Source organism: Zeus faber (assembly GCF_960531495.2).
Source record: "Zeus faber genome assembly, chromosome: 1".
Taxonomy (NCBI): domain Eukaryota; kingdom Metazoa; phylum Chordata; class Actinopteri; order Zeiformes; family Zeidae; genus Zeus; species Zeus faber.
This window is the reverse complement of record NC_137193.1, coordinates 15,071,867-15,099,387: the sequence shown is the minus strand read 5'-3', so window position 1 is coordinate 15,099,387 and position 27,521 is coordinate 15,071,867. Positions and strand designations below refer to the sequence as shown.

The 27,521-nt window shown below is 43.1% G+C and overlaps 1 protein-coding gene across 1 annotated transcript in view; it reads left to right on the top strand.

The window, feature by feature from the left end:
* The window catches only part of sdc2 (syndecan 2), a 54,612-nt gene that overhangs the window by 18,717 nt on the left and 8,374 nt on the right, over positions 1 to 27,521 (top strand). Inside the window, 1 exon segment of the mRNA XM_080010245.1 lies at positions 25,645 to 25,756. Within this exon segment, the coding sequence (XP_079866371.1) occupies positions 25,645 to 25,756 (112 nt within the window).

Genomic DNA, 27,521 nt, shown 5'->3' with positions numbered 1-27,521 from the left:
GTCGGTTGACCTCTGGCCCCTGCACTCTGACCCCTGCTTTCATGTGGGGGGGGTTTAATGATCTGGCAACGAGGAGCACGGATAGACATTTTATTTTCTTTCCTTCTCATAAAAATCTGAAAAAGGATAAAGACCTGAACCCGACACCCAAAAATCCATGTCAAAAACACATTGCTGGAGAGGTCTGGAGGCCATTACACTCTGAACTCGCTGGTAGTTTATCCATCAGGGGAAGAGACGTATGCACTAGGCAAGACACCCCCCCCCCCACCAGACATACAAATAGGTGTGCAAGTGCCCCCCCCCCCCCCCCCCCCCACACACACACACACACACACACACACATACACACACACACACACACACACACACCAAAGCTCTAAAAAGGCAGCCCTGATGGAAGCCATGCCCTTCCATCCAGACGCTGCGAGGTGTTGGCATGACGCTAAGTGACAGAGGAGCTAGAGCCCCAAATATCTATCGACTGGTTGGGAACAACGTGACTGAACTTCATTTTTTTTTTTTTCGTTTTTCTCTCCATGTTGTATTTGCACCGAGCCGCTTTAGTGACATTATGCAAGTGTTTCTGGTTCTCGGGGGAATGAATAGACAGCTTGAAATTCGCTATTCACCAGATGTTCACATTTCAACTGGCGATTTCTTTTATTTCAGACATTTAAAAAAAGAGTGAAACTCAAGAAAAAATTATTGAAGATCGTAAAAATACAGATAAAAAATAACTATGTATGTTCAATTCTTCACAAAGAATACGTACATGTCTATAAAAGAATCAGGAAGAAGTAAACACTTTTTTAAATGTTCCATATGCATATACAGTATATCATATATAGATATATAAATTATATAGTATAAACATAATAACAATACTTCCACGTCCACCGATTTGTGAATTTTTAACATATCATACTTGGTCAATTTTGACAAACAGAAATGAAGCTCAGTTCAAGTCGGATGGTGCGTTCAAGTCACCTCGGAAATCACAAACAACATCCTTAACATTTTTGGATTGATCGGGATTGGGTTGGGAATCATAAAGACTATAGAGATGCATTGTATACCTGTTTCAGATTTTTCAAAGATTTCTGTGTTTTCACCCGACCTTTCTTTCACCTCAAGAAACAATGGCGGGTCACACCAAATAGAAGTTGAAAAAAATCTGCACCATGTCACTTTATGTGTTCACGTTTCTTGGCAATTGGGGGCGGCTGAATTTTGCTGTTCTTGTTTGTGAATGTTCATCAGTGCATTCTTGCCAACAATATTAAAACAGGACTATACCCTAACCCAAAATAACACAAATTCTAACGCAAATGCATTAAATGGCTGCTTCTTTTAAAAGAAAGAGGAATCAATATCAACTGTCTGTGAAGAAACTGCCGATGAAATGTAGAAATGTAAGCATTTAAAAAAACAATTCTGCTGTGTGTTTATTAAAAATAAACCAGCTATATAGGTAAAGAGATAGTAAATAGAAAAGGAAAACAGAGTGGAGGCTGTGGCGGGGATCCACTGTGCTTTTCTCCAAACAACCAATGAAAGCGGTATGTTTTTATTATAGATGTATTTATTTTATTTTATTTTACTTTCCGACATTTACATATAACATAAAAATCCCTGTGTGCGGTGTCCCTTGCGGTGCAACCGGCATTGCAACAGTGCTCTTGCACCCTTGCCTCATGACAGTCGTAACAAACTTGTAGATCTAATATGAGTGAAGATTCAGCAACTAGATTGCTTATTTCTCACCTCAAATTTGTTCAGCAACAAATTTTGGTGGGCTGATGAGGTGAAATCAGTGAAGGTGGCTCCTCCCACTGAAACAGAGCGGCAGGAACACAATGGATTTAGAGGTATGTGAGAATGGCTAGAAAGCATAATCTGAGTTGTATTTTTAGCAAAAAAAAAACTTTGCAGATTACGCCTTTAAAACAATATGATTTTGTATCACGATTGACAATACCAAAAAAAAAAAACAAGCTACACCTCTCACCTTATCAGTACCAGACGGATAGACCAGCTTTGGTTTTAAGTCTGAAGCACATGATCGTAGCCCTGTGACATGAACCCGGAAGGACCCAAAATCTCACTGTGGACCCTATTGTTCCAAAGACCAGCAACCGGGGTCATAGAGGTTAGCAGCACGCTAAGCTGTTGCTCTCTACGTACAGAAATTAGGCTCGCCAGGAATGGAACCAGGAAAAAGGTTGAGGGGCTCAAAGAGCAGCACAAGTCCACGTATGGCCACTGAGAGAAAAAATGCTGTTTTAGCAGTTTTGAGCGTGCAATTTACGCAAGTGTTGCCTTTGCTTTAATGACCAAGCACGAAGAGCTCCGAGTACAAAGCATGCGGATTGCAACCACGGAACACACGCACACGCACGCAAACACGCACGCACACACACACACACGCACGCACGCACACACACACACACACCCACACACACACACACACAGAAAGCCTAATTACAGTGATAGTGTTCAAACAGACTCCTGGCATGTGCTTTGTTGACCTGGTGCCGCCTCTCGCTCTGGACCGGCCAACACCAATTCACATCCCTGTGTGTCCAGTACAGAGATATGTAAAGGCCACTTGCTAACTGTGTTAGCTCAATTTATGGCTGCAGATGGGATCAACTAGCCTAGCTCATGTAAAATTAGGGGAGTTATCCTTCCAGCATCACATTTAAGTGATACGGTAACGACTAAAAACAAAGTAGAAACGAGTGTAGTTGCAAATAAAGCTATTTTTGATGCATAACTGAGGGACTTGGGGGTTGCCAGGTATGAGTGCTTAGTGTCAGAACATTAGCGTCACCAAAACTCAGCTGACAGGACTTGCAACCCTACAGCACCAACACAAGTTTTACAGGTGGCACAAGACTGGTATCCACTAGATACATGTGTAATGCGTAAAAAATGGTTTCAAATGTAGCTTCAATGTAGATTGAAGATCTCATTTTGTGTGAGCTAGGCTAGTTGCTTCCTTCTGCAGCCATGCCTTGAGCTAGCACAGTTAGCATGCAGCTCACACACAGGGATGAAATAGGCATTGACCTTATGGTCTGAATCTGATTGATTTCAAAGTTCAATATATAGTCTGTGAAATTGCACGGCTGTGCAACATGTAGTCCAGGTCATAGCACTATATACGTAGACCTTGTTTGGGTGTCCTAAGTCACAAGACCGAAAAGCTATTTACCTTTGAAAACGGTGTTATCTAACTGTCATGTTTGTAGACGGTCTCTAATAGGCCACCGAGACGGCGACCTGCCGCTGTCCTCGTGAAGCCGCACCTCATTACTGGGATTCCATCAGCAGCCCCCCACCTGTTAGGGCGCTAAAAGAAAAGCCCCTGTCTTGTGATTGGTCAGACTTATGACACTATGAGACTTTATGAAAATGTAATATACAAGTTGAGATTTTTGTTCCACAGGTTCTCACATGCCTCATATTTACCTTCATAATCAACACGGCCACTCACTCACTGTGAATTGGGTACTTTCAGAGGTGTGTGTGTGTGTGTGTGGGTGTGTGTGTGTGTGTGTGTGTGTGTGTGTGTGTGGGTGTGTGTGTGTGTGTGTGTGTGTGTGTGTGTGTGTGTGTGTGTGTGTGTATGTGTGTGTGTTGTGTGTGTGGGTGTGTGTGTGTGTGTGTGTGTGTGTGTGTGTGTGTGTGTGTGTGTATGCGCACATGCGTTTGTGTGCGCTTCCTGTAGGCGACTCCGCTGCGCGTCCCCATGCCCCCTGTTCATCCAAATAAAGCAAATAAAAACATGTGCGGTACACTTACGTCCCGATGTGCGGTACACCTGAGGGTCCCAGTTTGGGAGTTTCAAAATGTGGTCACCCTGTGTATATAATATCCATCCTCACACTCAGGGATAAAAAGCAAGCACAAGTGAGGAAATACACTATATATACACATACATTTAAATAAATATATATATATATATATATATATATGTTCTCACGCTGAGGACCCCAAAATGAGTAAAATTGCTATAAATATATATTTAAAATCGAAATAAAAAGCAATTTTACTCATTTTGGGGTTCTCAGCGTGAGAACAGGAGGTGTGGTGTGTGAACTGGCTGATTTGCGTGAGTCTCACGGTCAAAGCGTGAGACCTGGCAGCTCTGCTCGCACTTCCCTTTCTACTCACTCCGGGGTCAGAACGTGTGTTTACTGTGTGAATGCTGGGCAGGCGTGGCATGAATGCATGTTGGTGAATATACAGTATATGAGGATCAGGTGAATTTCAAGTGCCGGGGCAATCCGGTGTGTGAGTGCTTCAACGTGGAGCAGGTTGGATGAACACATGTTTATGTGCGGGTTTATTTTCACATTATTTTCCATTTCACCCCATGTGATGACAGCTGATGGGTTCGGGTTCGGGTTAGGGTTATAACAGGTGGATTTTATAACATGAGAACGATAGAGCGCACATTTATTCATCTAGATGCTGACGCTAGTGGCAGAAAACTCCAGGTCCAGAAAGTCCAATGCCTGCCACGTTTTTGCTCCAACCCATGTGCCATTAGTTGGACCTCTGGGTCGCTGCCAATTCGCCAGATCCATGCGGTCGTCTCAAAAACCCCGGAGTGGAATTTCACTTTGCGAACGGGGATTTTTCAATCTGCTACGACCGCAGACAAAATAAAAGTCGTGATCACACATCTTGCCTTCCTATAACTCTTTGTGCTTGACTATGTTTTTCACTTCAGAAGCTAAAAAAATGGAAAATACTCTTATTAAATCGTATTTGCACCCTAGCCATTATTCATTTCTTGTGACCTTTTGTGAGCCCTTCCAAACATTGTTTCCGAGTGGATCCATCGATTGTCTCTATGGCGAATTACAAACTGTATGTACACATCTATGACTTTATATGGTCTGCGCCATCAAAAACGGTATGGTTGCGCTTTTTAGTTATATCGTGTATTTTTTTATTTATACAGTATTATATGTTATATTTTGAATTTTTTTCGATATATAAAGTATATATAGAGTATTCCATTAAACATTTTTTTATTTAAAGGAAGCTTTTCGTTGAAGTTGAAAAAATGTCAAATTCACTGGACACATTTATCGGTCTCAAAATTGGTTATCTGCATCGCTGATTAGACTATAGTGTGTGTGTGTGTGTGTGTGTGTGTGTGTGTGTGTGTGTGTGTGTGTGTGTGTGTGTGTGTGTGTGTACGTGCGTGCGTGTGTGCGTTTAAATTTGAAGTCGCACAACCTGTATTAATTTTGCCAACGATCATATTTCGTCTGAAGGTGCTCTCAATGTAAATCTGGCAGTTTTATACTTTTTTTAACTTTCTTGGGCGTGATTTATTGAGCAATACCTCCACGTCTCCCGGTGACGAAACATTGGGATCTTAAAGAAAATTCCTTTGTTTCCTGAAGAGATGCAGTTCTGAAGCCATGGAATCAGTTTTATTTATATTCAGTCCATTTAAGAAGTCTCGACCATATCCATATCTAATATGATAATCAGTCTCTCTCTCTCTCTCTCTCTCTCTCTCTCTCTCTGTCTCTGTCCTATCACATTCTGCCTGGCTAAGAAAATCGATGAATTGGTTACGAAACAGGAAATTTACATAAAAATCCCTCAGACCATTTGGCCACTTCCACCAATAAGAAGACTTTGTTCCATTTTTATTCACGTTGGGGTTTTCACCTCCCTGTGAGCGGTGCGATTTAAAGATGAACTGCACGATAAATAATGCTTTATTTTCCGTGTTTTTCTCTTCTGCTGCTTACCAAAATTGAGCACAGTATTTATCCACGCATGCAGCGCCGGCTGTTTTTGGATCCATCCATCCATCCAATATCCGTCCGTCCATCCATCCAATATCCGTCCGTCCATCCATCTATCGTCTATCTATCTATCTGTTCGTCCGTCCCTCCATCCATCCATCCATCCATTTATCCATCCATCATACATCCATCCATCCGTCATACATCCATCTGTCCATCTCCAGAACGGGGGACTAAGAAAGCTCCATTTCCTCGTTTCCCTCTCCCCTGCATTAGGATTTGGCAGAACCTCACGTCTATTCAAAACAGAAAGTACTATCGAAATACCATTCATGATTCAAATTATAATTATTATTTCCGTCCAACATAGAAATAAGCAGGCGTTTCAAACAGCCATTTATTGTAATTTTGCAACATTTTCAGACTGCCAGATACCCCATTTTTCAACTGGATTAGGAATTGTTAGCGCCCAGTGACTGCTTTTAGATTAATGCCAAGTTTGCAACCGTGCATTAGTTGTTGGTTGCCAAGTCTGACAAAATGGTTTCTGAAGTCGAATCATTTCATACGAGTGATAATGGTGCTCTATAATAATTTAACATATTTCAATTTAAAAAAATGGTTGACAACAGGGCAACCAGAGCACACAAGGTGGTCAACAATGGCCCAAATTTGGTTTCCCGGGTCAACTGGGCAACCGTTATGGTCGGGCCTTCGTTATCAAAACGGAACGAGCCCGTGATTTCAAGACAGCTCTTAATCTTCCTGCCGTGGGGCCCAGGACTCTGCCCGACTCTGCTCACCTTCTCCCTGTTGAGTTTTTATGGAACCCTCCTTTGCCAAACCATCCATAAGAGAAGGAATCATTTCAAACCTTTACAGTGAGGACACGAGAGGTTCGGAACAGCAGCCAAGAAGGCCGGAATATCCATTTTCCCCTCAAGAACGGTACATAGCCTCTCGGAGGAGGCTGAGAGAAGGCTACAGTCTCATAAAGTTTATCCCCAACACCTGTGGAATCAAAGTTAAGCCAACACAGGTGAAGGACTAAAAAAAAATAAAAAAGCAGAGGGAATCTACAATTCCCTCCTCCGGCAGACAAGTGAGAACATTGTGCCCAGAAGAAGGAGTGGGACCCGAAACCGCTCCGAGATGGGAGTCTAATTTTTTTCTCATTATCTCATTATCAGTGATTGAATGGAGAACAGCGCGAGACCTCCCCAGAGACGGCCCGGGATCGGAGCGTTGATGTTCTCCCGATGTATGAGTTACCAGGCTGGCTGCAGGCCTGGTGCCCCGTGGTTGGGTGGTGTTCGAGTGGAGGGGGGGAGTGGTGGAGTGGTCATGGAGTGGAAAGAGAGAGTTAATGCAGCTCTTAAGTCCAGCAAGGGGTTGCCATGAGAGACAGGATTAGCCATTAATCAAAAGGTAAAACCGATGATGTCTTTGGAAATTTACGCACGTCGCACACACGTGTGAGTGTGTGGGTTGGTTTGGCAGGTGCTAATGCTGTTTCCTGTCAAAGGTTGTTGTTTTCTTTTTGCCTCGAGCTGCATCGAACATGGCGCATTATTCAAGGACAGTACTCCAGTACTTTAAATTTAAACCTTGTTTATCCGATCACTGGGAGTAAACCCGAGTGATTGGCATCGGAGACTTTTCAAATGGACCCAGTGTTGAGAGAAAAGCTTCCGCCGAATATGTAGTACAATGGGGCAATCGCGCGCTTCGGCAACCACCATCGCCTTCAACAATGCAGGAGATCTCAAGGCGGCTTGAAACTCAGGGTTTCGAAAACTAGCAGGTGTGGCAGAAGGGCAGCACCGTCAAACCGCTGCCTCGGTCCATGGCGGGAAGGTCTCCGACCTACCCTTGATGTGAAGCAAAGCAGCAAAAATATATGAAATAGGGCACAAACATTGGGTTTCCACAAGTGAGCAGTTGTTTTATGTGGTATAAGGGGTCCTTTCATCACATTCTTTATGTAAAGGGTGTGTCATGTTTTTAAGGCGCCTTTCTGTTTGCCCGTCCTAGTTAAACAAGCAAAGTCTCCAATTCCCACAGCTGCTCGCATCTGTGTATATACACAACCAGACTCCATTTTGAGTCGTTTGCGGCTCAGATATGCGGCACTCATGATATAGGCCCTCGCTATCAACCGGCAGCTAAATGGAGAGCCTTCAGATTGTTCCCATGCCGTGCCTCAGTGCCTTTGGGTTATTGGACTCTTTGAGATACAGAATATGAAACCTGCTTTATATAAAGCACTTAAATCTCCCTCACTGTGGTTTCTTTTTTTTCCCCGTGTACTCGCTCTCTCGCTCCGCTCCTCTCAAGCGTTTCTCCTTTGCCTCATGTTTCTTCCCTGACTGGAGGGGTGGGAAGCTGCTGAGCTGCAGCAAATCTTTCATTCCCCCCCCTCCCCTCTTGCTTTGGTCCGCAACACTAGAAATGACTGGAAGGTGAAGCCCATTTCCCAGCGTCTAGGGTTTCACAGCTGACAAAGAATCTAGGCTTTCCGTGCGTATCAGAAGCCGTTTAACGGCGGCCGAGGAATTTCCACGACTCCCCAACCGGCGGGCAGGGGGGGGGGGGGGGTTGGAGGAGGGTTTTTGGGTGGTGGGGGGCGGACCAATAAAAGGCGGCGGCGGTGGCGCACGCCGGGGCTGGGAACCCGCTCAGCAGAGCCTTCCAGCGCAGAACCTTGAATATAAAGGAAAGGGCGGTCGCGGTCACTGCAGCGCTGAGGTATTCTCTAATTCTCTATTCTCTGAAATGAAAAGGGGGCCGTGTTGAAGCCACGGGTCTCACAGCGTTCCTCCACTTCACCAGGCCCCGGCCGAGCCCGGAGACACGTTGCGCAGCACAGCGGAGAAGGTTTGCGTGGAAGATTACATTAAAGCTCGTCAGGAGCTCCAGCGGTGGAGGGGCCGCTCGCGAGGCAGCGTTTCATTAGTCTGGGGAAATATTCAGCGGTGGCAGGAGGAGGAAATGGGCTGGAGCCGGTTCCAGGGAGGGAATCCATTTTCATGCTCGCACACACATACAGTGGTGTTTGGGGGCTGGACGATATGTCCTTATAGTGTTAGGTATCCTGATTTTGAGACTAGACGTTGGCCGGAGCTTTTGGTCGCCGTCTGGGATGGTCGTTTCCTGAACCGCGTAGAGCGTTCTAGATGTTCCGCTCAACGCCTCTACCTGCTTGATCATAATACCCACAGTCGCAAATATACCTCATGAAAGACCCCAAAATATCGTCAAAGGCATAGGTCATTCCTGCCGCGTGACATTTTGTATTAAGGGCTAACCTGGCAAGAGGGAGGGTATTACTGCTTATTAGCTCAGCATGTTGCCCTGGTGTGGGGGCGCTATTGTTTTCCCCTCGCCGAATGATTGTCTCTCGCCGTGTTTTCCTTGGAAACCATGAACTGTATTTTGTTTCCTGGAGGGAAGCAATAGCACACGGGGGAGGAAGTCGTAGCCGGGCCTTGTTGTGTCTCGTCAAAGGCCCCGACAGGAAAGACCTTTTAGTGTTTGCGGCTGATTTGTCACCCGCTTGAAAAGGCTGGCTTGTGTTTTTTGGGGTGTTTTTCTCCATTGGGGTAACTTGAAGGGGTGTTGCTGTACGACTCGCAGTAAATCCACCACTCCTTCTTTTGTTTTGCTTTTCTTGAAATCGAACTCTGATCCTTGTTTAGCGAAACTGCCCAAAGTGATCCTTCCATCCAGTGTCCCCCCCCCCGTGCAGTCGGCCAGATCTGAGCCTCACATATGGATGTGGTTTGAGTCGTCAAAACTCGGGACGTTGACGTCTGTTTGGAGAGTTCGAGCAGACCCCCACCGTCGACCACTTTTTGATCCTCGGATCCCGCCAGGCAGGAGGCAGAAAGTCTTGGAGCCGCTCTGCAAAGAATTAGCTGAACCGTCAAAGTTTGTTCCAGAAGCTCCTTTGTGTAAATGTCCGATCGGCCCCGTACCTCCAGAGCAGAAATAGTAGCGGTCGTTGGACCGTTTACTCGGTCTTTATGGCGACATAAAGAGGGGCCAGCGTGGCCGTAAAATGCTGCGCTCAGCAATCTGCTAAGGGACGGAGTTAAGGAATAACAAGGTAACTCATCTTTTCAGCCCCCCCGCATTGGAAATAAAAATACAGTGTTGCTATTAACTGTGAATTAATGAGTTGCAGTGCCCTAAATTTTAGAAGTGGTTGGAAAATTAACAACCAATGCGTCAGCTCTTGCTTGGAAAGAATGACAAAATGGTTGCCAAATTTGGATGATTTTATAACTGAGTGATTATTGATTCTACATTGATTCTATGTAATTGTAACCCAAATATTTCAATATTAACAAAGTGATATCAAGACAGAAATGATATATTTTCTATATTTAACAGTTTTTTTTTAAAATCTTATTTCAATCAATAACTTGGCTGAAGTCTAGCATTTGATTTGTCTTGCTCAAACAGTGTTGGGCACGATTCTCACAGTTCCAGTTTCTAAACAGATGGTAAAGGCCACACGCCACTTGGATGGCGCGCGGCAGGCGGCAACACTCACTAAATATAAGGGATCAACCTTAAACACGTTTGTTTTTGTGTGGTGAATCCAGACCGCAGAAGCGCCTTTTTTCTTATTCTTCTTCCACTGTCAGGCTGCCGTTTGTTTTTGAACCGGCGGCGACGCGATGGCGACAAGGAGGAGCGTGCACGTACATGTGCAGCGGTGCACGAGGGCCCGTGCACGTGGGGCCTGTGTACGTGTGGCCCGGTCACATGCCCCGCATGCTTCCCCGGCCGAGACGGGAAAGGAAAGCAAAGAGATGGAGAGAGGGGAACGCCAGTGAAATAGATACCGGCACGCTCCCCGAAAGACTCCCAGAATATGTGGTGCCTATTTGGACTAGACGGCCAAACCTAATAAATTAGTAGCAAAAATATTGTTTAAAGTCTGGCGCCAGTATATATACTGTATATATAAATATATGTTGTTTTTTTTTACTTTTTTACAACTTCATGAACTTTTTCGGTGGTGTTCCCTGCTGGAATGCTCAAAATTTTAGTATAATTCACACTCTGACTCTGCCTGCATCTCCTGCTCCTCCGTGTGTTATTTCGAACCCATGGCAGTTTCGGGTCCAAACAGGAAGCTGCTGTTGTTTTGCGAACAGGAGACAAATGGGGACGTTTCCTGGAAAACTCCTTCTTCCTCTCTTTCCTCGAACTCTCACCATCCGTCTACTGTGTCTCTCTCGCTCTTTCTCTCCCCGAAATATTTCCCCCTCTTTTTCCCTCCATCTGTTTTTCTCTCTCTCTCTCTCTCTCTCTCTCTGTCTCTTATATGTTCATTCCTACACACACTAAACGCACACTTTTTCTTTTTCTTCTTCTTCTCTACCTTCCTTTTTCCCTCCGTATTTTTTCAACGCACACACACACACACACACACACACACACTTATAAATACATTTCCTTCTTTTTTTCTTTCATTCCTTCTTTCTGTCTTTCTTTCTTTTTTCTTTCTTTTTCTTTTTTTTTTTAACTTTGTTTTTTATTATTCTTTATGTCTGTCTGTCTTTTCTCACTCACACACACACACACACACACACACACACACACACACACACACACACACATATAAACACACTTACTCTACCTTCCTCTTTCCCTCTCAATCTCACACCCTGACTCACACACACACACATACACACACACACACACACACACACACACACACACACACACACACACACACACACACACACACACACACACACACACACACACACACACACACACACACACACAGAGTCATATAAACACCCTCCTGCCCCCTTCTCCTCCTCTCAGCTGGACTCTCTCCAGGCCTTATGGTCCCAGGCAGAGTTTGATTTGTGTTGACTTCCTGCAGGAACCCCCCCAACCCTCCACCCACCCACCCCCCCCCCCCCCTGTGGTTCAAACACTATCAATTAGCTCCTTATTATGATCCCTGGGAGGGCAGTAAACCTCAGCAGGGCTTCAAAGAACACTTAGACACGCTCCCTCTCTCTCTCTCTCTCTCTCTCTCTCTCTCTCTCTCTCTCTCTCCCCTCTCTCTCTCTCTCTCCCCCTCCCTCTCTCTGTTTGTTTGGACTGTAGGTCAGTGTTCCACGGTGTAGTCAGCGGCAGCTGCTGCCATTGTTGTTGTCGTTGTTTCCTCCTCGTCTCTGTCATTTTCCAGGAGAATTCACAAAACACTTTTATTGCATTTATTATTGTTTTCAGATTCAGAATCAGAATCGAAGGACATTTTGGTAGATGAAGGTTGTCACGGTGAAAGTTGGTGAATTGCTGAACAGACAATAGCTGTCAGAAGGAAGAGGGCGGCCATCGCAGGTGAATGCGGTGGTGTCTATATTATATCTCCTCTATGTTCAAAACACTGCACAAAGAAACTTTGTAGAATATGTCTCTACACGCAAAGTGGATGGCCTGCTGCAGTGGAAAACAAAACAAAACACTGGAATCCTCATTCTAGATTTATAGAGACATTTCTGGGACAGGTTATTAATATTTTTTGGAACAATTATGAAGAAAACCAATAATTTGGCTATTTGCATTTTATGGGCGAATCAGTGAAAATAGCTCAGATGAGTTATTTCGGTATGCACCGATTTATCTGCCGTACATCGGTATTGGCTGTTAGTCTCCTTGTTGACTGCCATCAGCCTATCGGCAAATAAGATGACTCCCCCAATGGCCTCTCCCGGCACAATAGCACCTTACAGCGCTCCGGACCAGCCCTCCTCACGGGTTAGCAGGCCCGATGTCTATCCAGTGTTTCCCGCACATAGACTTTACTTGGGCGGGCCGCCCAGGTATATTAACGGCCGCCAAAGCATATTTGGCGACCCATTTTAGAAAATGTTATTTTTATTTTTTTGTCCGCCTGAGACCGACGCCATCTGTGATCGAATTTAAAAGACGCGGACACGGCTCTCCGCAGCGCTCCAAGCAGACAGTGATGCTGCGTTCACGGGAACTCGGAAAACGTTGGCATCGGCTATTGGCCAAATTGTTATACTTTAATACTTAAGCTTCTGCTGATTGTAGGGACATCAAACACTTGATTACAGTGTAAAAAACAACAACGCGATGAGCCAAGATTCTGAAGTAGGTGAAAACTGGCTTTAGGTTTAGGTTTAGGTTACAAAGGGTTTTTTTTATACTGAGTCTACTGGTGAACACATGAAAACACAGAAATACAAGTGACAGAACTGTGAGATTAGGTTGGTTTGATGCTTTTTGATGATATCTCCTCCCTCCGTCGACCGAAGTGAGTTTAAGCTTCCCCCAAAGTCTGGACATTGATGGAGGAGTGATCCACAGCATCGGGGAAGGGGGCTTATCAGGGGGCAATTCCTTTAGAAGGAGAGGGACACGCTGCGGGGACCAAGTTGAGCCCAACACAGCTCTAAATTTCATAGCTTGTTTAGTCCCTCCATCTCTCTCTCTCGTTGTTTTCCCCTAAATCCTCCCTCGTTTTATTACTAACGAGTGTTCATTTGATTTTAATCAGCTTGGAGTCATACACCCTATCGAAGTTTCACCAGTTTAAACATATTAAACATATTCATACTGAATCAAGCAGGCTGCCTATAATAATATCATGAAAAAAAAAGATACATTTGTAATTCAATTAATTAAAATGAATTGAAATCAATTTAAAATGAAATAATAATATAAAAAATGATAATGTTTATAATTATAACTAAGGGATATTATACAAAATAATTAGCACCCTTCCCTCCCCCTCTGTCTCCCTCTCTGCTCTCTTACCATCGTAGGCCCCATAGACTCCAACAGAACCCAATATTTATATTTTTACCGTTTATCAACCACACCCACACCTACACTTATTTCCTTCCTCTTGTCCTCTTCAGTTCCTCCTCTGCGCTTCCCCTCCTTTCGTCCCCGCCAGGTGGAAGGAACAGGAACGTGGGAGGAACCTTGACCCTCCTACTTTCCTCTTCATCCTCACCCGCCGCTCCTCTTTCATCCACTGCTCATCCCTTTCTCCAGGCTGCCAAGTGATAAAAGCCAAAAGCCATAGAGGAGGCGGGCGAGTTGGCTTGTGTGTGTGTATCGACCTCCCGTATGGATCTGTAGAAGTCTAAGAGATAAAGTGAAAGGCAGCAGGTCAATCTGCCATCTCTACTTTGTTAATAACGGATTAGCACGCTGTCTATCTCTCCGTCTCTCTCTCTCTCTCTCTCTCTCTCTCTTCCTCTGTCTCGCTCTCTCTCGCGACCCCATTCCCTCTCTTCCTCTCTCTCTGATCTGCTTCTTTATATGTTCCTTTTCGCCCCCCCCTTGAGGAATTCCTGCGCTCTCTCCTCTCCTGTCTCGCCGGTCTTTTTTTTTCGGAAGGAAAACCAGAGGATGGTTTTCTTTCGCAGGACTGGTTAAAGTTGGAAAAACAACGGCGAGATACTCAGCGGATGGAATAGCTGGATACTGATTTGCAAATTTAACCTAAAGAAAAGCTGCCCAGCGAAGTTAGGCCTGCACGACTGCACCATTTTTCGGCTGTACAATTACTCGACTGAAACGACTAATCCACTGAATGACTAATCGGCTTCACGATTAATTGGCCGAAAGTCCAATCGATGGAACGGTTAATTGGCTTCACGATCAATAGCACTGCTGTAGATTCAAACCTCAATATGGATTTATACCTCTATGCAATCTCATCCCTACCTGACGGCGATTCAGCTGCATTCGCTTCAGGAGGGGTGGAACCGAAAGTAAAATAAATGCAAAATAAGGGCTTCGACAATTCCGATCATGAAGTTTGGTTTTGCTGTAACTCCAGTTAGTTCTGTGGATTCTTTTTGGACTGCATCGTTTTTTGAGGACAGCTTGAAATGAAAGTGTAAATATCTCTTCCACATCTGCAGCCATCGATTAATCCTGTAACGCAGCGCTCTCATCCAACGGGAACGTTTGCTTTTGTGTCACATGCAATGTCCTGATCTTAATTCTAACCATGACAATTGTGAAAATGCGTGATTGTTATTGTCATTGTGTTTATCTGCTGTGTGACTTCAGGAATCCTCCCATACGATGGGATGTAGTTCAGAAGTTGTTATTAAACACAGAAGGAAAGGTGCAGCGCCTCGGATGGATCAGCCGCTTTTCTTTCTTTCTTTTAAATGAGGGGTGTTTTTTCTGTCTGTCTCCTCCTCAGCAGTTCATCTGAGGTAGAGCGGAGAGAGAGAGAGAGAGAATGAGAGAGAGAGAGAGAGAGAGAGAGACAGAGAGAGAGAGCGTGAGAGAAACTGCTGTACATATTTAAATATTCAGCAAACACAGGACCGAGTATTAAAAGATAAAATTGATGAGTTGTCTACAAAGTTACGAAATGTTTCTTGGACTTTGTTCCAGTTCCAACCATAAAAAATGAACAATATATATATATATATATATATATATATATATATATTGTTCATTTATATATATATATTTCTTTTAATAATATATATTATTTTACATTAAATAACAATAAACATATGAACAAAAAAAACCAATAATGAACATATGGCTATGCAGAAGCAGTGTAAAACAACATATATCCCAAAATACAGTTATAGGATTTTAAATTTGGTGCATTTTATTTTTCATTGTTTTACACTAGACTAATAAGTAGAACAATAATATAATATTACTAAGAATTAAACTGATGATAATAATAATAATAATAATGACAATGATACTAATACTAATAAAAAATGAAATAAATAATAATACTCAATGAAATAATAACAATTACTATTTAATAATTAAATAATGACATTTAATAATAATAAAAATACAATTTATAATAATAGTAAATACAGCTGCAGGCAGTAATTCACAGGGTCCAGTTTGGTCATGTTAGGTACATATTACAGGTTTCCTTGGTTCCATAAAACACATCATTTTATATAGACACCAATTCCAAATTTCCAGATTATTCAATCTCAAATGTTAGACCAGCTGTAAATATTTGATATATAACCAAATGAATTGTCCATAAGATTATAGTTTTCAGGGTTGTGTGAAATGCAGCACAAGCTGGTTTTCTGAGTTTCCAATGAACGTAGCATCGGCTCAGCATGTCTGTCGATGGGTTGCAAACACTCTGCAGTCCACAGGGTGCAAGTCGCTGGAGGTGAATGATTTCAGAGAGACAAAGCTTGGACTTACTGTCTGTAACTTCCGATGACAATGTCAAAAAGTGCTCCTGAAAAGTCGTCCCAAGGTGCTTCAATTTTTTTCTCAAATTCTGCTCCAAATGTACATCAATGTTGATCAAACTCAAACAACAAGACATCGGCGAGAACTCAACCATGTCTGTGTGTACTGTGGTTGCCGTGTTTCAGATACTTTTCACCTGAGAAAAGTTATTAGTAAATCCCAGCAAAAACAATAGGCTTCCAGCCCTGTGGGCGGGACCACAAAAATAGACAATAATAATAATAATAATAATAATAATAATAATAATAATAAGGCAACAATACCTGTTAATTCATTTTTAGGTATGTATTAAAGTTTCTTGGTTTCTGTGAAATGCTCCACAATTTACAAACATCGTGGAGTTACGTCCATAGTATATCGTTTTTTTTTGTATTATGACTGACCTTGAGGACTGGATTTTTGGACAATGGCTTCTTTATTGTCTTCGATTTTCGGCTATTTTTAGGCACTGGAACAATAACAATAACAACATTTGTAATATCTTTTCATAACAATAATAATAAATACATTTTATTTTATAAATATAAAAAGTAAATGTTAGTTTTAATTGGTACTTCATTGTATTATTTCTACAATACTACAATACTATTATACAATCTACAATTGGAAAAATCAGTTGAATGAATTACTTGTCCATATTGTAAGGCAGACAACATTTATGGAACTTGAACATTAATTTTGCATTTGAATTATTATGGAAGAACTTGTCAATACTTAACACTTTCTGTCTTTTTATTTAAATCTGCTAAGTAGCTGTAGGAAACTGTTTATACGTGACGTTTCTTTAAAACAGCCGTTTGTTTTCTACTTTAAACCAAACTTTGTCATTGTTATAACTTACCTTGTTGTACGTAATTGGGATTATTACTGATTATATGGACGTTTGGAGTGAACCGAGGGACTCTTTCCGACCGTGTCAGACTAGACGTCACTGAAAATCGCTGATTCTTTCTTTAATTGCTCTCCTATTATGGGGGGCTCAGGTTGGGAGGAGGGCCAGGTCAATTTCTAGTTGTTGTTTGAGGGTGACCCGCCGCATCAGCTCCGGGGGGCCTCATCCCTGCCGTGCGCTGCCGAACCGGTGAGCGCAGGAAGCACCAGCGCGCCTGCTGTATGATTGGCTGTTCGTGTCACATGGTTGTTTTTCTGCTTTGTACGATTGGCTGTTCCTGTTGTGTGTTTGTAGGTAGAGAAACTGTGTCAAACTGTATCAAAAATAAATCTCATAAATGTATCATCGTTATCATGGAAGATTTTACCGTGAAAGTGATCGATCGTTTTATCACCCAGCCCTACCATGAAATACCAAAAAAAGGTTGTGGTATTTCTGTGATTAATCAGAGGATCTTGAACGCATCACTCACGTTAATCAATCGTTTGGTAACTTCTAAAGACTACAGCGTGACCAAGTCCACGCCGCACAATGGACACGGTTCAACTGGACATTCTCAAACGCAATCTGTACATTTATAGTAAATAATATGATGACGTCATAAAGCGTCTCACTGTAAATCTCAGCTTGTTCATTTTAGAACTAGAGGTGTGACGTGTCAGTTAACCAAGAGCAACTGAATATTTTGCGTCAAAGTTGTTCAGTTTTTCATTAATATCTGCTCTGTATGTCGATTGATTTGGATTAAATTTTAACCACGAGGTCCTTGTTATATAGCGATTTAAACAACGCCTCAATCGCGTTCGTAGCTCATGTGTTCCAGATAGTTTTTTGTTTTATAGTTATACATATTTCGATGATGAACTGGCTCATCTGTGTAATATTGATCTAAATTTGGTTGTTTTTTGCTAATATCTGCGCCGTATGTGGACCGCATGTTTGTAGGTCTTTGTGACGGCATGGTCCGTGTCCGTGTGTTGGGCCGAAGTTGGTTTTCCAGATAGTTATAGGCTTCAAAGTTCTGAGAATCTTTGCCCGAGCAATAACAATAGGGCTGCCAATACGGGCTGGAACCCTAATAATAATATGTTGAAAATTTTCCTAACCATGCCGTCTGTTCTTTCATCTGTCTGTCTGTTTCTCCATCCATTTTTATGCACACACACACACACACACACACACACACACACACACACACACACACACACACACACACACACACACACACACACACACACGCACACTCTTTCTGGCTCTGCTGGGCAGGGATGCTGTGGTTTTGCCAGGCTTTTAGCAGAAGAACCTGCAGGCTATCGGATTGTCCCCAGAACTGGGTTATTTCCTTCTTTTCTCCCTTCCCTCTCTCCCTCTATTTCCCTCTCTCTCTCTCGGGGGGGGGGGGGGAAGAACAGAGAGGAACTCTGTTCTTTCTCTTTTCTTAACCCCCCCCCCCTCTCATGCTGCTCCGTCATTCTCTCTCCTCTCCTTCTTCAGCCTTCTGAACATCATCCCCTCCACCATTCGCTGGATCTGCGGATGGGTGGATAGATGGATGGATGGATGGATGGATGGATGGATGCATGGATGTATGGATGGATGGATGGATAGATGAGGGAGAAAGAGAGAGGGAGAGACAGAGAGAGTTAATTCATTCATTAGCTGTCAGCAGTAGGGCACACATCACCAGCAACCTCCTCATCATACCCTCCATCCATCCATACCTCCACCTCCTTTTCTGTCCATTTGACAGATTCTCTCTCTCAGTCCCTCTCTTTCTTTGTGTGTGTGTGTGGTTGTGTGTGTGTGTGTGTGGCTGTGTGTGTGTGTGTGTGTGTGTGTGTGTGTGTGTGTGTGTGTGTGTGTGTGTGTGTTACGTCCACGTCCATGGGCATGTTTCCAAGACTTTGATGTTCCATGCTTTTGACTTTTTTCCACGTCCAGCTCTCTTCCAATTATAGACTTTGAATCGAGTCGTCTCCTAAAGATGCAGGATTTTTCTTTCAATTCGGTTATTTGGGATTTATTCCTGGAAATTGATTTTTAGTTGAAATGTGTCACACAGACACACACACACACACACACACACACATATTCCCTCTCTTGTTTTTCTGATGTGTGTATGTTAATTCATGAATAATTAATTCAACAAATAATAATAAGTAATGAGTAATACAAATTCTATAAATAATGATATGAATAATATAAATAATAATTAATAAATATATATTTTCTTATATATAATATAGAATTGTCTTATTAGATAATAAGGTATATATCAAAGATGTAGTATATTTTTTACTACTGCTTATATATATATTTTATTTTATAATTATTTTATGTGAAGCACATTTCATTGTAATATAGAAAATATGCTATATAAATGACTGATTGATTTATTGATAAGGTAGCATTTGTGATGAGCCAACAAGGCCTGCAATAGTAGAGTGATTTGTTTTGCAACACCAGGGTTTTGGGTCTGATATTCTGCTCTGCAGATATCGTTAATATATTCATCAATACAATGAAAAATCCCCCTTTCATTGTTATTAGTTCCCACCATATTGCCATATTTTCTGCATATTTTGGATTCATGTTTGTCAGTGTCATTCAGGGCTGCGAGCAGAACACTCCTTTTTTCGTTCTTTCCTTTGTTCGTTCGGTCAAGCCCCCCTTTCTCTCTCATTCCATCCCTCTTGTAGGTTTTCCACTCATTTCTCCTCCCGTCTCTGAGTCCTCCTCTCGCCAGATGAGTCCTTCCATTCAGTGGATGAGTCGCACGCTCTCTCTCCCTTGCTTTTGCTCTCACTCTCTCGCTCCCTGTCTCTCTGTCCATTTCTCTCCCTTGCTCTTGCTCTCACACTCGCTTTCTCCCTCTCTCTCTCTGTCTCTCGTCCAAAATGTCATAGCATACCTTATGTATTGCTCTCTGTGCACCATTCAAGATTTTGCAAGATTATGCCCGTGAGTTCGAATAATTGCAATCATATTATAATATTTTGATCTATACATTAACAGTATATATATGATTATATATATATATATATATATTAAAATCATGTTTTCTCATAAAAATGTGTATATTGTGTAGATCATATTTTATCTCCAGAATTGTGTGTATTATATATTTATCCTCCATCTCAGCTCTGTTCTCTGCATTGTTTTGAAGACTTCCTGCTGTAAAATGAATATAATGAATGAATAATATAAATGTCAACGCCAGTGAAAGAGCAAAGTTCATCAAGAACGACAAAGTCTCCGTGTACATTTATGTGTGTGTGTTACTGATAAGACGAGTTTGTAGTCTTTATAAAGTTTTGGATGCTTGTTAAAATATGTGTGTGTGTGTGTTTGTGTTTGTGTGTGGGAAAGAGAGAGAGCAGAGTAGTTTATCGAGGTCACACAGAGCGCTTCCTCCTCAGGACTAGTATTATTACGAATACACTTGCTAATCATATCATTTGACTTAAACTTAAGTAAATCTCCCTGCTTAATGACAATACCGGGTTCAACAATAAAATTTGCCCAGTTGCCCGGGGTAACCAACTTTGCACTAATTTCAACCACCGAGCTCACTCAAACGGGGTTGCCATGGCCGACAACATGGCAACAGACAGCTGATGCATGGCTGTCAACTTGGCAACCACTTCTAGAAGTTTGGGTCGCGTCCTGATGATGATTGTTGATGTTGTATAATATGAATCTATCGAGCCCAATAATACATGAATTAATAATTGTTTTTATTGGAAACAAGGGCCATTGCAGATTGAGTTTCAGATCAAGTTTGTCATGAGCGTGCATGTGCTCGTGCAGTTGTGTCAACGCTGTGTATACGCTTCTCAATGTGGAGCGTGTGCTTGTGTTTGCAACGCATAAAATGGACCAACCAACCAGCCAGCCAATAAACCTACTTATCAACCAATCAATCAACAAACAATCCAACCAGCCATCCAACCAGCCAACCAACCAACATACCTGCCAACCAGCCAACCAATAAACCTACGTACCAACCAACCAATCAATCAACCAACAAGCCAACCAGTCATCCAACCAGCCAACCAACCAACCTAGCTACCAACCCATCAATCAGCCAAACAACCAACCAACCAACCAACCAACCAACGATCCAACCAGCCAACCAACTAGCCAGTCAGCCAGCCAGCCTACTAACCAACCAACCAAACAACCAACCATAAACCAACCAACCAACCAACCAACCAAACAATCAATAAACCAACCAACGATCCAACCAGCCAACCAACCAACTAATCAACGATCCAACCAGCCAACCAACCAGCCAGCCAGCCAACTAACCAACCAAACGAATAAACAGACAAACAACCAAACAACCAACCAACTAACAAATGATCAAACCAACTAACCAACAACGATCCAACCAGCCAACCAACCAACCTACCTACCAACCCATCAATCAGCCAACCAACCAACCAACCAACCAATCAATCAACTAACCAACCAACCAACGATCCAACCAGCCAACCAGCCAGCCAGCCTACTAACCAACCAACCAAACAACCAACCAACAAAGCAACCAACCAACCAACCAAACAATCAATAAACCAACCAACGATCCAACCAGCCAACCAACCAACCAACCAACCAACTAACCAACGATCCAACCAGCCAACCAACCAGCCAGCCAGCCAACTAACCAACCAACCAAACGAACAAACAAACAACCAAACAACCAACCAACTAACGAATGATCAAACCAACTAAACAACAACGATCCAACCAGCCAACCAACCAACCTACCTACCAATCCATTAATCAGCCAACCAACCAACCAACCAACTAACCAACGATCCAACCAACCAACCAACCAACCAACCAACCAACGAGCCAACCAACCAGCCAGTCAGCCAGCCAGCCAACTAACCAACCAAACGAACAAACAAACAACCAACCAACCGACCAACGATCAAACCAACTAACCAACAATCCAGCCAACTAACCAGCCAACAAACCAGCAAGCCAGTCAGCCAACCAACCCAGCAACCAACCAACCAAGGGAGAAACGACCAAATGAACCAATTAAACAACGATCAAACCAACCAACCAATCAACCAACCAAACAACCAACCAATCAACCAACCAAACAACCAACCAACCAACCAACCAACCAACACACCAGCCAGCCAGCCAGCCAGCCAGTCCGGCCAACCAACCATTGATCAAACCAACCAAGGATCAAACCAACCAACCAACCAAAGAACGAACAAACGTTGTTTTACATTGTGTACACATGTGTGCGAGGGCGTGCAAGGCCCCACTCCCATTAGGGGAACAGAGGCTGTTTGATTTGTGACCCATCCAACCCCTCCCACCCTCCCTTTTGTGTGCACTACCCGTCCATTGTGCCCGTATCGCCCAAACACAGTGAGGTGTGTGTGTGTGTGTGTGTGTGTGTGTGTGTGTGTGTGTGTGTGTGTGTGTGTGTGTGTGTGTGTGTGTGTGTGTGGAGGTGGACCAGGAGGCTAGGAAGGTTAAGATAAAGTTGCTTTGAACAAATTCCCTCTTTGATCATCTGGCAAAGCAGCGAAAGGCTCTTTCTTCTGCGTGTCAGGGTCAGTGGAGAGAGAGGGAGAGAGGGAGGGAGGGAGGGAGGTAAGGAGGGGGGGAGGGAGATATTGGGAGATATTCCTTTTGTTGTGTTAGGGCTTTCCAAACGGCATGGTTGTGTTCGCTCCACACTGCTCGTCACTTTGTGTGATGAAGAGAGCCAGGCCTCCCATTGATGGCCACACACACACACAAAAACACGCGCACACACACAGATACACACGCATGCATGCACGCATGCACACAGGCACATACGCACACACGCACACACGCACACGCACACACGTACGCACATATGCATGCACAAACACATTAAACACAGAATACACACATTCCCGCGTTGGCTCGTTAAACCTAAGAGTTAACACATTTGCATAACTACAATATTGAAATTTGCCGACATATGGCGTCAGATCTAAGTCTGTCTCTTTGTGTGTGTGTGTGTGTGTGTGTGTGAGGCCCCTAAAGACTTCTTGATCGTCATTCATCTCCCCTTTTTCTCTTCATACACACCACCCACTGCTGACAACTGCTGTGTGTGCGTGTGTGTGTGTGTGTGTTTGTGTGTAGGTTTGTTTTACTATACTTGTGAGGACCAGTCTCCAAATTGACAATTTTTTGGTTAATAAGTGCATCAGGAACATGGGTCCTAATCGACAAAGTGTATTGACTCTGCCTAACTTTAATACCAGTGCAAGCATGTGTGCGTGCTCTTCTGTATCATAAAAGTGCAGTTTCCTGCACTTTGCTGCCAAGGCATGTTTTGTTTCCTCTAATCCGACTTCATTCACTCCCAGGTTTATCAGCAAAGCACGGGTGCACACACACAGACACACACACACACACACACACACACACACACACACACAAACACACACACACACACACACACACCAGCATGTTGGAAAATCCACATACACCCGTTGTATCTCACTTCTGTTTCTGTTTATCTCAAACACACTCACACAACTATTTCCAATTTACAGAAACACACACACTCTAACACACACACACGCACACACACACACACACACACACACACACACACACACACACACACACACACTCAGGAGGGGATGATATATTGTGTGTTCCTTCCTTTGTGCGGTTGTTTCTAAACAGGACCATCAGTGTCAAGGGACCAACACAGATTGGAGAATAAAGGTTGAATAGGTGTTGCCATGGATGCCTTCCTAGCTATTCCACACACTCTCACACACACACACACACACACACACACACACACACACACACACATGCACACTCATACAACACCCCAAGTTAGAGAGAGAGGGTCTTAGCACCAAATTGGAGCATGAATGTATTTGCCTTGGATGAAAAGGCCATTTACAGGACTTTTATTTTGAAAAAGGGTTGAAATATTGATTTAAAGGCGTTTCTTACTAAACAAGCAGCCACTGTTTTATTTATTTTTTTGCTTTCATCCAATCACTCCATTAAGCCCAAACACAAACATTCACATGACTGAGGCAGGAACACGGAGGCGCTGATGGAAGAAAACTGATGTTTATAAAGACATTTGAACGTGAAGAGTTGTAGATGATTCTTATCATCAACGTTGCAGATCAAGGGCAACGCAGACAGAAGTTTGAATTGGGCCAAAGTGTCTTAAAATAAATGAATTTGTCAGTAGTTACATTCAATAAGCACGAGTGACGTCATCACAGGCCCAGGCTGTTGTTATTGTTGTTGTTGTTGTTGTTGTTGTGGAAAGGGCTAAAGATCCTTGTACAGCTTGACACTACCAAGTCCCAGAATCCCATTTGAATTAGCAGCATTTCTTTCCCAACTTCCTAGTTTACCCTCGTCTTCCCTCTTCTTCACTTTCAAGTTTTCCTCCTTCTTCTGATCGATTCCTTCATTTTCATTCATTTCTTCTGTGTTTGCTATTGCTCACTTGAGGTGTTGTGGATATTTTTGCAGTTCATTTGCTGTGATTTTTCATTCACATCGACAGTTTACCGAACTGACCACAACGAGCTACGTCAGTTTTATCATATTCACCGTGACAGCCTTTCACTTGAGGTGGGTGGCGGACCCCGCCACCAATATTATTAAAACAGCATAATGGGGAGCGCATCTATAACACAAATACAGTACATTGAATGGCTGTTTTTCATAAAGCTGCAGCTAAATAAAGTATCAAATATGTTTTGGGTTTTTTTACTACCTTTTTTTTTGCCACCTTAAATTGAGTGACTCAGATCCTCCATTTTGGCTTTAAGCAGCTGAAATTGCTGGTGTAATGGCTCAGTTTCAATAGAAAGTAATTTCCTCAACAGTTGATGCCCATTTTCATCAGGGAAATGATAAAGGGATTATTCTGAAGTAATTTCAATTCACTGGCATTGCTCGAATGAATTTTAATACCAAAAATATAAAATACATTTTACATGTTTGTGTGACTACATTGCATATTGCAAGGCAAGGGAAGTTTCAAAACGCTTCTCATGTAGAATAAAATACCAAGAAGGATGAAAGCACAGAAATAAAAAGCTTTCAACAGATGAAAGACGTCAGGGGTCGTGATATTTCCTTTTGCACCGATTCAGCTGAACACGGTGGAGCTTCATTTTGTACTTCCTCCTCAGCCTTGGGGAGTAGGGATATACAGTAATTGTGGCCATTTTAAAAGTTTTACCAGGTTTAACTTGCGTTAATGTACCGAGGGTAAACCATTTAAACCTGGAGGACACACTTTGTGCCGAGCTGGGGTATTGTCCGATTAATGACATTGCTGTAGAACACGGGAGCGCCGGGGTCACAGCGAAGGCCTTTCCGACGCTAATTACCTAAAACGTAGGATTTTAAAACTAGTGTACAGACAGAGCACACTTGGCTTTAGAAACACATAATCTGTTTCCAATCCAGTGGGGACGGGATTAAAGCAGTCACTCTTATCCTTATATCCAGACTTGATATTATGATAAGGTGATATCCTGTTTCTTTGGCTTTATAAAAAAAAAATATATATATATATATATATATTTCATGCCATTTGATTTTTGGAGTTTCTCCTTGACGTTACGCAGTGGGTCATGGATTAAAATAAAGATTTTTTTTTTTTTTTTTTCCCCTCCTGTGTTCCAGACGGAAGCAGCGAAGCCGTCGTCCCAGGCCGACGACCTGTACCTGGACGATGCGGGATCAGGAGGATTCTACCCCGAGGACGACGACGACTTCAACTCAGGGTCCGGCTCAGGTGGGACACGCACACTGAGAGATATCAATCAGTGAATCTTGGGGCCCCGAACGTATTGCGGACAAAGTAAAAAGTGAGATTTTATTCAAACAAAACATACAAGGAGAGTCTGGAGCTGGCACCCAGACTGACCTCGCATTGGTGCTGTCCATTCCGGTGCTGCCCCGTACACTACCGAAGCGGATAAAGTAACTGGGCATCGCACGCAGGCAGGCACGCAGACAGGCAGGCAGGCAGGCAGGCAGGCAGGCAGGCAGGCAGGCAGGCAGGCACTGCTGGTCAGGATCAGAGAGAGAGGGACAGGTCTGCTTCCACAAGGTTCCTTTCAAAGGAGCAGGGCGATCAAGACCTGATCCTTGACACCTGTGAGAGAGAGAAAGAGAGAGAGAGAGTGAGGAGGGGGCAAGCAAGAGCAAGAACACACGTATACACACACACACACACACACACACACACACACACACACACACGATATTAGTTATAGTTATGCAGTTAATTATATTATATTAGTGTGTGTTATTTCTAAACCGAATATGCACACACACATAAAGACAGATTCAGGTATTGGTGGTTCCTCCCATTTAGATCGGATGCAACATTTGCGTGTTTATAGGGACAAAAACCTTTTAAAACAACGTTAGTTGGGTTTATATAGATCCAAAACACCACTACAACATTTTCTAAACAGCATTCAAGCCTTTTGGATTACGAGGACATTAAACATGTCTTCACAAAGTCCCAAATGTCCTCATAATGCGGGTGTGTAAACCATATGTGTTAATATTACGATTGTTATTATATTAGTTATGGTCATTCAGTTAGTTATATGATATTAGTGTCCACAGCAGGCTCTTAGCTTGAGGCGGGAGGACAGATTCATTTTAGAGCCCACTGCAGTCACAACTTAGGGTTTTTCGGGTGCAGGGGTTCTCTCACGCTCACTCTCAGATTTAGTTCAGATTTAACCTCGTCGCCAAGACACCAGCATTGGGATTGTGTGTGTGTGTGTGTGTGTGTGTGTGTGTGTGTGTGTGTGTGTGTGTGTGTGTGTGTGTGTGTGTGTGTGTGTGCGTGTGTGTTTGTGTGTGTGTGTGCGCACGCCGATTTGTCTCTTTTTGTCTCTTTTATTAGCTCCTTGCCTCAGATGGCTCCGAGCACCTCAGCAAACAGGAGCGTTCAGGGGTTGAAATGAGTAGTAATCCTGTGTGTGTGTGTGTGCGTGCGTGCGTGCATGTGTGGGCGGGGGGGGCGTTTATTTAAGGTAAAACTGAGAAATGAAGCGATAGTCTGTGCAATGAACTCGGAAGTCGGGAATTGTTTGTATAAGGTCCCACTTATAGGCTGACATTCTCTATGCAATAGAATAAAGTGAATTCCAGCCGCTGAATAAAAGATGATGCTATGACCTTAGAGATACAACACATTGCGCATTGCACCTTATCTGCTCTAATGGAATTTGGGATTATAAAGGAAGTTGCATCGAGGAAGGTAGGTTACCAGTTGCATCACATTAAACTAAGCTGTGCAGTTCTAGATGTACTGTTAGGCTGTTCAGTGAGCGTTCTCTATTTTAAGAGAAGATACCGCCCTTTAGGCCTGGGCGATATATCGTTACAATATCGATATCGCGATTAGAGACCAGATATCATCAGGGATTGTGTTTTTTTGTTTTTTTTTGCCGATTGTCGTCTTGAAGGAGAATTATGGTAAAGTCATGCCGTTTTCTCAACACCATAGCCCGGTTGGTTCTCGAACGTCTCCTGTG